Source organism: Chlamydotis macqueenii, chromosome 14, assembly GCF_036417535.1.
Source record: "Chlamydotis macqueenii isolate bChlMac1 chromosome 14, bChlMac1.mat, whole genome shotgun sequence".
NCBI lineage: Eukaryota > Metazoa > Chordata > Aves > Otidiformes > Otididae > Chlamydotis > Chlamydotis macqueenii.
In genome coordinates, this window is record NC_141569.1 from 8,830,816 (window position 1) to 8,845,329 (window position 14,514).

The 14,514-nt window shown below is 39.1% G+C and overlaps 1 protein-coding gene across 3 annotated transcripts; it reads left to right on the forward strand.

Annotated features, from left to right (window-relative positions):
• Positions 1–1,814: 1,814 nt before the first annotated feature.
• On the forward strand, positions 1,815–7,635 carry SPINK9 (serine peptidase inhibitor Kazal type 9). 3 transcript variants are annotated; one of them, XM_010117277.2, is made up of 5 exons: positions 1,815–1,882; positions 2,801–2,891; positions 4,942–4,961; positions 6,374–6,501; positions 7,032–7,635. In XM_010117277.2, exons 1-5 carry the CDS (start codon positions 1,838–1,840, stop codon positions 7,075–7,077), a joined length of 330 nt encoding a protein of 109 aa, XP_010115579.2. In that variant the 5' UTR covers positions 1,815–1,837; the 3' UTR covers positions 7,078–7,635. The 3 variants fall into 3 exon arrangements, with proteins under 3 accessions (XP_010115579.2, XP_086615143.1, XP_086615142.1); XM_086759017.1 differs by having other exon boundaries at positions 1,832–1,882; positions 2,796–2,891; XM_086759016.1 differs by having other exon boundaries at positions 1,862–1,882; positions 2,427–2,891.
• Positions 7,636–14,514: the final 6,879 nt, after the last annotated feature.

The window sequence follows — 14,514 nt, forward strand, 5'->3', positions numbered from 1 at the left end:
TCAGCTGACCCCCTGCTGTGCCCCACTTGCAGTGAGCTGCTCTTTGCACACCCTACAATATGTTGCAGCTTCTCATGAGAACTATATCCCTCCTATCTGAGTGGTCTGGGCAACCCCTACAAAGCTTGAGGTCCGCTGCTCAGAATATTAATCTTAATTTAATTCAAAAGCCCTAATCAAAAATACCTAAACATTACCAGAAAGAAAGCATTCACATCATGGCTTTCCTGCTATGGCGCATAGAATAAGCATCAGGAATCCTTTCAATAGCAAGGTAATTTTCAAATGCTAAGAAAAATCTCATCCAAAATCTGCCTCCCTCATTAGCAACCTCCCACCTCCAAAAGCCCTCTCTTCCTTTCTACACTAGTCCTCAGAAAATCTTCCTACATCAGCTCAGAAGACTGCAAACAGACATTTATATTATTTCACTGGAGGGATGGGATGGATACTGAGGTTGCATCAGACAGTGCATTCTGTAGCAAGAGAGTGTAACCAATGTGGCAGATTTCCTCATTCCAGTGTCAAGGGACATACACGTTCTGTCAAGCTGCAGTTTTACAGTTCAACATATCCTCAGGAGTCTTATTCGCTCAAAACCATTCAGACTAGAGATACCTTCTGGGTTGTTTTGGTTTTTGCTTTTGTTACCTAATGTTGGTAATTGTCCTGAATATTCTCCATGAGTTTATAGAAGCTCTATGCCAGGCTCTTCAGAGAAGTTTGGGCTTTCCAGAACAAAAATTTCATTGACATCCCAAAGCAGCAGAATCCAGGTCAACTCCAATTTACATCATAAGCTGTCTTTTGTGATCTCCATCTCACAGGAATATGCACAGATGTCCAAGTTAAGAAAAAAAAAAAAGAAAAATTTAAGATTAAATCACTGGAGAGCATTTAAAAAAAAAATCTGCAGGCCTCCACCTCAAATCAGATCTTTACCTATTCTGAAAACGTAATTTGATGGCATCTATTTTACTCACTACCTACATTTCTTAAAGATAAGATGATCTGTATCTCTCTTGGTTTCCACACGAGTTAGTGGGGCCCAAGGTCTACCTGACATACTACAACCTTTTCTGTAAGAACTTTCAGTCCTTCTGTCTTAGTGAAATTAGTATATATAACCCTAACTCCTGGATGGGGAAAAACCCCAGGCTATCTTGCAATGTAAGGAAGGTGATCACTGAAATACTGTGAATTGTAACGGTGCACAGGGATCTTTCATATTGGGATAATTTGCACATCTACATTGCAAGATAGGCAAAGAGAAGGCAATTCTGGAACGATGGGTTCAAACAAAACTATAGGCTCAAAACTCCACGTTACTTTGAACTTCATGAAAATTAAGACTCATCTGAGTTACCCATTGTGACGCTATTCCTGGTCTGTATTATAAGAAGCAGGAAACTATGCCTATTGATTAAGTCACTAATACACTGGTATGTTGGGTTTGTTTAAAGAATCCCACATAATATGACACCTATTGTGCTGGAAATAGCAATTGTGGGAAAATAACGGAAGATTGGCGAGGAAGATTGTAAACATGCTCGAGTCACTTGCAGCTGGGGGTGTAGAAAAACACATATATCATAGTAATTGTTGTTTAGTCTTGTGTGCTTGACAAATAGAACATCTATGCTTAGATAACATAGGCCTGTGATAGACTCAGAGGCACCCTACTGAACATGCTTGAGATTCCTGCGCTGCTGTGGGAGAAGATCACACCACAGTGGTAAACTACGCCTGCAGGAATCCCTGACAAAGAGATGAAAACAGCAGGTTTGGTAACTCTATAGCAAGGAACGAGCTCCCCAGCGCCTGCGTTCCCACTTGCATGCCTCTAGTCGGGTGCTGCTTCGGAGATCCCCCGGTTCACGAGGTAACCAAAATAAATTTACTCTGGATTTCATCCATGGTTTTGTGGTTGTTCCTGCATCCTGCCTGTGTCAGCTCACGCAGCAACAAAGAAGAAGATGGGCAGGCAGAGGGATCTTCTCCACATCTCCGCGACCGCAAACTAGGCAGTAACTCAGCAGGATGCACAATGGCTGTGAACTCATAACTTCTCTTTGCTAGGCAGTGCAATGAAGTATCTTTGCTCCTTCTGTCACAAAGCATTTTTTCTGATCTCTAAACCAGTGGAACTTTAAAGGCAGAAGAACACTGAAAGACTGGGGGATCTTCTGGACTGTGTGTGAAGCTGAGAGTATTCCCATGAAATATAGACTTTTCCAACCAGCAACTACTCCCACAGGGCAGTCTGAAAGGGCTCAGTGCATCGCCACACTAACCAGCATCGCCTCTATCCACAGCTAGTGACAAGGGTCTCCAAAATTTCAAGAGAACAGGAATTAAGCATTTCAGCTCTACTGGTATGAATCTTTCAGAATGCACCTAGTAAGAATTTTTTTTTTCCCCCTCAGAATTATGCTCAGCTCTAAGGGTCAATATGGCAATAACAGAACAGCAATAAGTAACTACCATACTGAGTCACTCGCTAATGGAGATGGAACAGTTAATTAGGCAAGGGGATTAGCCAAAGTACAATACATCTCCTTTATCAACACAATCCATGCTGTGACGCTCATCTTTGCGCTGTACTTATGACCTTCATGTTGTATAGAAGACATTCTTACTGACACTACCCATGGGCAACACCTTCTTCTAATTATCTTCTGTACAAGGGGAATTTCATCATCAGAGTTCTTGCTCTTTGTGCGTGCGTGTGTATATATATCTGCTCTCTCAGACATGAATACACATGTAAGCTAAGTGTACTGGAATACTTCGAGCACAGATTGGCTGTGAAACAGATCGAGAGTTCATGTCTGCCATGAAGATAACAGGCGTCTTTGTGCTCCTCACCCTGGCAGTTCTTTGCTTAGCAAGTGAGTAACCTTTTTTACTTCCTGATATATTACAGTTTTAATGTTCAAATACTGGAACCTTATCAGTCTAGTGGGATAGTAAGCAATGGTTGCTGGACTTGGGTGGCAGAAAGCAAGTGAAATTTTATGCTTGTGCACTATTCAGCAAGCAATATTGTACCAGCTTTGCAGTTGGCAACTTGAGTAGATGAAACATATTCCTTGATGGTGGTGTGATTCAGAGCTGCAATCATCTGCACTGCAACTAAAAAGTGAACTATAAAGCCTCAGAACTAAGGAAGGTTTTTACCTACTTATTTTTTTATTCCATCTGGGCAGGGAGCTTGAGGCTGATGAGGTCCTTCTGCCCAACTGGGGAAGCAGGAGACAGTTGATTATGCACGGGCCACTTAATATGGCTGTGAACAACTTCTTTATATCGTCAGTTTGCCAGGCTGGAGAGAGCTTTGAGGAACAAGCTGGTCTATGGTAAAATAGGGAGCTGGGAGGATTTTTCTTGAGCCTTCACTTGGTAATTTCTTTTTTTTAATAAAAACTTGCAATTAAAAAAAAAATAGAAAAATTAGTACATTTAGAACAATTGAAAGAGGATAGTCCACCACTTATTTGCTAGTAGTACAGCAGTTCAATAGCATTATGAGTGTTAAAGAAGCAAAACAACGAAACTCTTAAACCAAAACCAAAATTATGAAACAAAATAATCTTTTTCATGGCATATTTTAATGGAAACTGTTCTTTCAAACAAGGTTTCAATAACTGCAGAAAAATAAATAAATATCACTTTTGTAAGAATTCCAGTAAATCCCTTCCTTGAACTTTCTAGGTTATCTTGTCTGCATCAAAACTTACTTCTTGAGCCACAACTTTTTTGCATTCACTCTCAAATACACAGTGGATACTCAAAGGTTGCCAGAGAAAAAAATAACTTCTTAATGTTTTTGTGGAAGAGAGTTAAATTCGATTCAATTCCAGAATAATAAAACCTCAGTCAAACTTCTGGTGACATAGACTGAAACTTGACATGGAGCATTATTTATGCTACTTTTGTTTACCTTGGACAACTTTATTTGATGAGAACATGTAAGCAGCTGCATCAAAGTTTCAGTGGAAAGCTTAATGGCTTTAAAGATTAAAAAAAAAAAGCTACATTTAGTTAGACAAGTGCTAGAGCTGTATTGCCTTTTAGATCATAATGCATTTCCTTCCTGCTCCTTCGATACAAAAGCCTCTGCCTGATAACTTTTACCCCTTGGAAGCCATAGAATGACGATTACAGGACAGAAGAAGAACAAAATACATTCCTAAAGAAAGTAACAAATGTGTCACCTTAATGGAGACATGCCAACATTACTTGATTACTTTCTGGGAGGCGTAATTATCACTGTTGTGAAGGAGCTTTTTGAAGCCCCACCTGAGAACATGGCTCCCTTATATAACATGCCATGTGTACACAAAATAGAAGTCAATCCTTCCACTAAATAGTTTAGAATCCATACTGACCAGCAGGGGAAAACGCTTTAAAAAGTGGTATTATGGTCCAAACCGCATTATCATCATTATATATATTTAATATTATAGCTTAATGAAGAGATCCTTGTTCTTGACAGAAAATCAAAGTATAAAAGACCATGTCATTTGCTTACAGCCATGTATGATTTTTTTTTTAAACTTGGGAATTAAAAATCAGTCATGCTCAACAACTAGTTCATCCTAAACAGACTGGCCTTTGAACGTAACATTGATGCTTGGATCTTCAATCTTTCTCTGGTGAACAAGGGAACAATAGCCTCCATTCCCTCCGACAACAAAGGCTGTTTTAGTTACTGACACAGATTTCTAAGGTAAACAATACAATAAGGTCCACTTGTTTAATCAGTCCTGACACCTGTATCCTATTAAACACTGAAAAACTATGTCAGTATTTACTTTGAAGGAGGTAAGAGACCTGGTGTTGCTGGAAGGGCTGGTACTAATGAAACCATCCTAGCTGCAAACTGAATGTTCAACAGTGGTTTTTATTTTATCTTTTGTGATTCTGTTTATATTGCAGATGCTGACAAAGAGAATGAGGTGAGTGATTTTCTCCTTTATTTCTGGATAAAAAATATATAATTTGTAACAACATTATGTCCATGAGATAAAAAAATCCCCAATATATCAAACATTAATTAAATGCTGCCAATGTACTAAGATTTTAGAGATAAATACCTGAGTTTGAGATATGTGGTTTCCATACAATTGCCCTGACAACTTCCACATGTTTTTACATGTAATGCAATTTATGTAAGAAATGGGGCAAGACCAAATTTTAAGTCAGAGAAATCAAGTTTTTAAAAATATTTATCTGGTGGTGACACTATAAGACTTTCTTGGTGACTTTCAAATCCTAAAACAGGTACCTAGAGATTTTAATTTATCTCTGTCTGTGCTGGAGTGTTCACCCTGCGGTTAACATCTGAAAGAAATGAGGCACCAAGCAATCAATATTCTTCTCAGACAAGCAGAGACAAGCCCTTTGGGAGTCCTGTGGACAGTAGCAGGGAGAGGAAATTCACTCACACACAAAGTGAATTTACTGGTCCCATCCTAGCACAACATACAAAGCCTCTGGTGCCTAAAATTACACCAAAACATAAACACTTTTCCAGGAAAAGCCTGTTCTGCTCTCCACACCAAACTAGATATCTATCTTCCCCATTTTACCAGCTGTTACACATATATATGAGGGACAAGTCTGCCCAGCTTCTAGCTTATTTATTAGCTGGCACTTGCCTCTCACAAGTCGGTAGTTGATCAGTTCTAAAATGATAAGTTACAAGCTACAAAGATTCCTTTCCGTGCCACTGCCTCTGCTAGGTTCTGTCGCGGAAACCTGTCAGCTATGTCAGGTATCTGACCTGCTTTGTGGTTGGGGTTAGGTGTACTCCCATTTTCATACATAAGTCTGTAATGAATATAGTTCCACTATCAGACAATGGCCTTTCAACAATTTCTTTTCATGCTAATCCTTAAACAGGACTTTACTTAACTCTGCCTGGGTAGACACTTTCACTAGTGTAAGAAGTGTCAAGAGCTGATACTTGTGCAATAAAGAGACAGAAACCCTTCGCACCCTTAAGAACTAATCTCACCTGAATTTACTGACAATTGCAATCAGGCAGAAAAAAATATTGACTCAACTTTTCTGTAGATGGAAAAGGGGTTGTATTTTTTCCAATTACTATTCTTACACAGACAGACAGCAAAGTCCCTGAAGGTGCTCAGTACCTGAAATGGATAGCATCACACACGTCTCTGTCAGAAGGAATGTTTCTGTTTTGAGGCTTAAACTCAGCTAATGTAGATGGTGAAACCCCATTTGACTGTACTGCTTTAGAGCAGCTGACAAGCTTGTCCAAAAATTTCACATATTCATTATTTCTGTAGGTGAATGGAGAATGTGAGAAAGATGGATTAAAAGAAAAATGATACTGTATTTGCAGGTAGACTGCAGTGAATACAAGAGGTTAGAGAGAGGAAGACCTATTTACTGTGAAAGACTCTATCAACCTTTCTGCGGCTCTGATGGGAAAACCTATAACAACAAATGTTCTTTCTGCAAAGCAGTCCTGTAAGTACAATACTACGTGATTACTTCTGAGTAAGCCAAAATATGACATTAGCTGAGTTATCTCATATTTCCATTCCACCTAAGTGCCATCATTTTTTTCAGGGTTGCTACTCCTCTGCTATTTTGCTTAATCTTTATAGACTAATTGCTTCTCCCACCAATAAGGTCCAATTGATCTAAACAAATGACCTTGATATTTATATGAGTAACTTCCTATTCTAGCAGAAACTGCAGAAGTCAGACAGTAAAGAGAAGAGTGTAATGAGCAACACAGGGCCAACAAGGCACCTGGACCTAAATCAGGTCATATAAGAAGTCAAAGTGGTACTGGAAATATCTTGCTTTTTTAATGGATAAAATACATAATTTTGAAAAGAAACTTATTTACAGATCAGTGCCTTCTTGTCTAGTACAAATGTTTATAGTGTCTTCTCTGTTAGCAAGCTGTTGGATGAGAACTTCAGAGAGATTTTAGTTCATAATATTAAGCTTACTGTCTGCAATGTCTATGTCCTTCCTTTCCTTTGCAGGAGAAGTAGAGGTGCCTTACATATGAAGCAAGTAGGGGCATGCTGAATGAATTCTGCATGGCAGAGAAGAGCGCCGAGAACAGCTTTATACTGCCTTATCACAATATCTTAATTCAATTCCATTCATCCTCTTGTTCTGATGATGGTGAACAAAGCACAAAGTAGGCTTTTCAGCTGTGCTCTGTCATTTCCTTCTTTTCTCTGCTCCAGAGTGTTGGGATTGACACTTCTGTCCTCTCTGCAAAGCACTTCCTTGGGATTCTCAGGAGCATTCCTGTTTCTGTGGCAAGTTGGTTTTCACATGAGCCCTTCATTATATATTTGCCTCCATGGTTAAAGTTCAAATCTTCTGACAATGCCACTAACTTCAGTGGACACAAGTCAGTGCAGGTATTGCCTCTGCTTTCCTTGTTACTGAAGTGTTTTCTTTCATTTATTTGCAGATACTTCTTTTCAAAGACTTCAGCTTTCCTAGGCAGTGCTTTTCTAGTTTTGTGGCTAAATTTTGAATTCTCATTTTTCTTCTAACTTTGTACAATTCTGACTCATAAATGTTGTTTAGCTACTTAGATTGCATGGTTATTAAAATAAGTGTTGACTCTTATTTTTGTCCACGGTGACCTTTCTAGAGAATAAGCTTATTGCATCGATTATTCACAAATGAGATATTTCCCAAGTTACAAAAAATAATCATAGAGCAACTTTGCCGGGAAGACAAAAGTTGCAACACTGATAATATGTTACTGGAATTTACCCTACATTCTGTCTCTTTTTCCTTCAAATTAAACAAATCTGGTAAACTGTAAGACTGTATAAGCTTTAAATCCTGTCATCTAAATGTGATCGTCAATGATTCTGTTAACTTCTGACAAACTGGCCGCTTTCAGACCTGAAGAAACTTCTGCTCTGCTCTTACACAGACTAAAGCCATCAATATCAATAATTCTGTTTATCTGGAAATCAAGTCCCAGCAATTAGGCAGTAGGAATGCAAATGAGCAAGGTAACATTGTAAAAGTTTCTCGTAGCTCAAAGGCTTGTGGCTCTGGACAGTCAACCTCAAAAGGTTCTCACAACAGGTGATCTTGCCATGAATGTATCTTGACTGAGAAAGATTAAAATGAGAAAACAAAGATCAAATTGAGAAAACAAATATAAACTCTGATGTTTTATCATGATGTCAGAAAATCCAGCAGACAATCTGGGGACATTTTCTGCTTTCTAGCTTGGCTTGTTATAGCCTAAGTGGATATTCACACCACCTGCTTTAGTACATATTGAGATATTTAACCGATCAAACCTAGGATACTAAGTTTCATATGTAGCCAATGCACATCCATAAGGGTGATTCCGAGCCCTGTAAGTTAGAGGTCTAAAATAGTCCACCACGGATCCCCACATCTGCCACAGACACCTGGACTCTAATTTGTTTTTGATAATTTCTGACATGAAACACTAGAAAACAGCAGCTGGAGAGCAGTACTTTCCAACATGGAGTGCTTATGCTTTTTATCAGCTCCTCCCAGCATCATGTGCTGGCGCATAGCTTCAGATAATGCTGAGATGCATACCAGCTTTTGCCACATACCAGAGCAAAGAATATGATTTGCAAATTGCTGTAAATGACATCTGAAGAAAATGCTGAAGTGGCCAGACAATCTGGAAAGTCAAGTTTGTGGAGCAACAACATAGAAACATGGGGAAGGAAAAACGTACGTAGCTTGAGTGAGCTGATGAAACATACTCAGATCCTGTTTGATAGAAAACGAAATAGAGGTAGCTGGATATTGGCATTGAATGGAAAAATAGAACAGACCTCCTTGCACTCATTGAGGATTAGATTTTTCAAACCTCTGCACAGAAAAGGTACTCAAATATCATTGATGTATCTATTTATATGTGGAGGAGAAGGAAAGGCTTTCACAGTCAGGTCTTACGACATTTTCTTTTTCACTTCTGTGACAAGAGGTGATGAAATACAGGCCTGAAAGTCAGATGGGTTGAATTCCCAAAAAATAAAATGCCAGTGCTATAATAAAACTATTTCACTTGTCCATAAAGCCCGCACTGTATTCTCTGCTATTGTTGTTACTGTCATTGTTCTAGCATGGGCCCTGCCCCTAAGACCTCAGGGATTGACCTGGAAAGCAAACTGTTCAGGGGGAACATAGCCACTTTTGATCAAAGCCTCTTCCATATCAGAGATGTATGGGTGAGCCAGACCCAACATACAGGTTTCCTAATTCCTACACTAGCAATTAGCTTCTTAAAGACATCAAGGGCAAGATAAAAAAATTGCCAGCTGTGCTCTAGAGTTGCTATTGCATAACTCATTCTTTAGATCAGACCAGAATCCCATGCCTCTGGATCGAAGATAATTCCAGGTGACTGACCGGTGAAGTATAATGGAATATAATTCACATTCATCTGGCTTCATTGTGGTGTATCAGTGTCTGGTCAGCCTGGAGAGCTGCATTCTACTCCTGCTCTAAAACCAGAGCGATACTACTCAGGCTGTTTACACTACATAGCTCAAAGGTTATCTCATGCTTGTTGAGTGTTTGTAGTTACTACAATTATTTGGTGTTTCTGAATCTTTTAATAATACTAAGTATTTAGAAAAAAAACAGGCCCTTAGTGAATGTAAGCAGAAGACATTTTCAACTACTTGATCTTAAGATCATAAGATTTTACTCTATAAGACTCTGTAACTTGTGGCTGCAAAAAGAACTGGTAAAAAAAAAAGTCACCCCAAAATAACAGTGAAGTTCTGAACACTTAACACTGTTTCAGCTATGTGTCAACAAGGAGACATCGTTAGAGTTTAAGTTTTTATTTAATTTGCATTTTCATGGCAATCTCTTGCTTTGGAACGTTCTTCAGCTGGCTCAAACATAAAAAAAAAATAGGAAATTATTAAAAGCTTTGAGCTAAGGGAATGGGTGAACAACCAGGATATGCTGCTAAATTAATTCTGATCACATTAGTATATAAGCTTAGAAAAAGACAGAAAAAAAAAAATTTCCTACCAGGTTTGACACCTTTAACAGTAAAGGAGATTGGAATGCATACTTTTGTACAAGACATGCAGATTCCCACATGCTCTGTTTAAACAGATATATTGCTCTCTCTCATCAAAGCTTTAAAACTTACAATGCAGAATATCAGAGTACCAAAGCTATGTATTCCAGTAATAAGCAACAATCAACACACATGCAGTGTATTAACCAAGGAGCAGGAAAAAAAATCTGGTGACTGTGGAAATACAGATTTTTTTTTTCCAAAGAAAAAATGGTTATAGGATTCTATATATTCACATATGAGAGAGGGTCCTGTTCTGAGAGAGTTGGGATTGTTTAGTCTGAAGAAGAGGAGGCTCAGGGCAGACCTCATTGCACTCTATAGCTTCCTGAAGGCAGGTTGTGATGAACAGGGGTTTGGCCTCTTCTTCCAGGCAACAAGCAGGACCCGAGGAAATGGCCACAAGTTGTACCAGAGGAGGTTTAGATTGGACTTGAGGAAAAACTTTTTCTCTCAAAGAGTGGTAAGGCACTGGAACGGCCTGCCCAGGGAGGTGGTGGAGTCTCCGTCCCTGGCAGTGTTCAAGAGGCGGCTTGATGAGAAGCTACAAGATATGGTTTAGTAGCTGTGGCAGCAATGGTAGTGGGAAGACGGTTGGACTAGATGATCTTATAGGTCCCATCCAACCATGTGATTCTATGATTCTATGATTCTATGAGTTTAACATGCCACATGGAGAAAAATATGTATCTGTCACGAGAACAAAATAAAACAAAAAGTTGTGGTGATTGTCAAGAAATGTGAGACAGACAAGACTTGCCTAAGAATCTTTCCCAGAACAGCTATTCCAGCCATCCTCTGTGGCATGGAGATCATTATCTCAAGTTTTCTTCTGTTCTCTTTAGGCTTTCATACTTCATCTATCACTACAACAACTCTAATAATTGTCTTAATTTTTTCCCCAATTCAACTGAGGCAACCATAAATGTAAAACAAAATAGACTAATAGTAAAGTGAATTGAAATGAAATGAACTCTGATATTCTTCAGAGAACATTATTCAAACTTACCATCCTTACTCGTGCTAATGTACTAGATGACTTTTTAGGTTTTTGGACTAACATTTGAACAAATTCTGTATATACATTTTTGGCTGCTTTATTCCTCTTTCATCAGTTTCAAGTATTACAGATTTCCTTGGAAAAATCATCAAAGAAGCAAAATTTCCTCTTTGTTTTGCAGAAGATAAACAGACCATAACCAAAACGACTAAATTCTGATGACAGTTGGGTTCTGGGATTCAGTTCCTTGAGGAACTGGGAAACTGAAGCAGTAACAATCTTCCTCTGGAATCACTCAGAAGAAGGCATGATCAAATTCAAATAGTAATCCAAACTGTCCATCCTTGGACAACTCATAAGCATGTAACAAGGTTTTCAATTTCTGTATTACAGAATATAAATGCTTTGACAGCTTGGACAATTTCTAGTGATGCAAAGCTTTTTATGCAAGTTATATACACCATGAGTTACAATAATTAACTTATCAAGTGTCTATAAAGGGACATTTTTCCAACTCTGTGGGACATGAGGTGTGTTAAACTATTGAAACACAAGCAAACACAAAGAGATACACATTTAAAATCTGAAAAACTGAAAAGATCTAAAAAAATTTCTTTCCTTTTTTAATTGGACTTTAAAATTCCAGCCCAAGATGGTCACAGGGATCAGCTACGAAGCTTTTCCCCTGTTAGGCCTGGATATTCTCAGATACAGCAGGAAATCAGAACATATCAGCTACAAACATGATGGCCCTAGTATCTCACTTCCAAAGGTTAATGATTCCTCAAACAACAGCAGCCCCCCTTAACAGAGAAGTATGTGACATAAACCTTATGCTAAGGTGAGGCTGTGACCATGTTCCTTCAGACCTCCCAGAAGCAGTACCTGAAGGCAGAGCAATGTAGGCATGGGGAAGGCTGTTTTCCCATTCGTGTCACTGAGGTGCCACCTCCTGGGAGCAGCACAGCACATCTGCAGCTGCTGGCCTCCCCCAGCACACCTCTACACTTTCTGAGTACAGCTGGAAGGAAGATGATGCCACATGAGACAGAGCATAACAAAGGAAGGATACATTTGTTTCTGCTGCTGTATCCACTCTCAGGAATGACAAAACAAGGGAGTTTCCTCCCTGTTCCTGAAAAGCATTGCATTATAGCTTGTCATGGCCCCAGCCCTCACGCCGCTCACACAACAAGCAGGAGCTCAGTTTAATACCAGCTCTGAAGGCCCTTAGTTCCCTACCCCAATCCTAACCCTACCTAGCCTCGTGAAGGTGGCTGTGAACTTCTTTGCACCTCCGAACTCCAAATATAAATTCAACTACAGCTTCCTACAGAGTCCAGTGCTTACCATAGCTCTCCTGTCTGAGCAGGAAAAAATTCAGAAGCTAAAGAGAGGGCACAGCTTCCTTTGCTCCCTTTGTAAATCTGTGAAATCACAGAATATCACCCCTGTACCTATTACCTTTCATCCCACGCCTGCCTGAGGGAAAAGTGCAGACACTGGATGCTATACTATTTTATTTTTTGTTACATATCTTACTAATAATTTATTATATTTCTGGAAGTTGTTCTTATTTTTGAATTCTGTCTTGCAGCACAGCCTCTTAGGCCTGTTGTTTTAACAGACTCCACGCCCTCTTAAAGGAAAGAAGAGGTACATTTGGTGGCTGTCAGCAGGCCGCACCTCTCAATGCCACTGGCATATTTGGCCACAAAGGGCTTCCTGTAATCCTCCCACAGTCACAAACTGATACCCCTTGTCACTTATGTGAAACTAAACAGCCAGTAGTTTATATGAATTTCTAAGCAATGCCTCCGTGTTTTCAAGCAACTGAAGCACGTTACATGGCTACTCTGAACATGTCCACTGGGCAGCTGAACTGCTTCTTTCTCGCTGGAGGAAATCACAACAGCTTCTATCAGCCAGGCCAACAGAAGACAGCCCTGGGTGGCTTATAGTCAGGGAAGATGAGACAGTTCCACTCAGTGCAACCAAAACACCTTGGCAGCAGATGGTTTTCCCATTTCTGAAACTGTAAATACAATGCAGAAGGGTCCAAGTACCACTAGACACGTGCTTTCTCCTGCAAATGCAACTTACAGCAAGTTCACAGCACCAAATCTGTTTTACAAATGCATGCATCATTTTTTTTTTCCATAATTCCTTCCATAATTAAAGAATTAGTGAGGAGTGAATTCACGACTTTGTAAACCTCCATGACTGCCAAGTCCACTATAGATCTGATAACTTTATACTATTGCAAACAGGTATGTAATTCTCCAAGCTGAGACCACCATCCTTAAAGGGAAAATACATGAAGTCCCAGAATCTTCTACATTTAAATTATGTCTCATGGCCAAACTCATGGCCAGGGCAGATACGAGCTGTAACATCCCAGTACGGATACAGACAATATGGTGGCATTTCAATGAAGCAGGCAGACAACAGCAAGTATTAGCAGTAAGTAAATATTTTTACAGTATCATTGCTACGCTAATCCCAAAGTTTTTATAAAGTGTTCTTGAGGTTTTTCAGGATTAAGAGGGGCATGTGCATATCAGAAAATAGAACTCATTCTTTCAAAGTTTAACCTTGTTAAAAGACAGTATTTCTATGGGAAGAAGGCACAAAAATGTGAGGCTAGATATTTAAACCTTGGTAAAAATAGTACTGACATAAGAGGAATCCTGTAGATGAGAATCCCTTTGATTCACTTTTATCAGGTATCAGCTGTGGAGAGAAGAGCAAAATACTAACTACTGCCTCAGTGATGCAGGTGAGACACATTAAGTATGGATTTCTTATAAATACAGAGGGAAAGACTCTTGGAAGAAACCAGTGATAGGTTGGGGGTTAGGGTATGTTAAGATATTTTCCAAGAATTTTGTTGATGGGTAGGAGCAGGTACAAGAAAAGCAATACATAAATTGCTAATGAAGTGTTATATAGTGAATGTCTGGGTTTAGAAGATTTTTGTAGATCAAAGTTTCTGTTTGGAGCTAGATGGCTATTTAGTAAGTTGCTCTCTTAGAAGCTTTAAGATCTGAAATGTTGATGTGCTTTTGCTAGACACTTCATACATAGTCAGTGCCCAAGATTGTCATTAGTTGGGATGGAGAGCATTTGTTGTCTCAGAAGATTAAAGCCTAGAAACATCTATTTGGGAGACTGGTAAGTATAGAGAGTCTGTGGGTTGTAGACTTTTTTTTTTTCTTTTAAGCATAAAGGAATGCATTAATTCCCTCAGGTCTTTTATTTGTGATTCACTAATACTTGTGTTACAAAAATAAGATTATGAAATCTCCCTAAAATGTGAACTTGTGGTATGTATGTCCAAACAGTTTCCGTCAGCTCTGAATGAGAGATCTAAACACCCTGGATAAAAGGAAGGAAAGGCAGT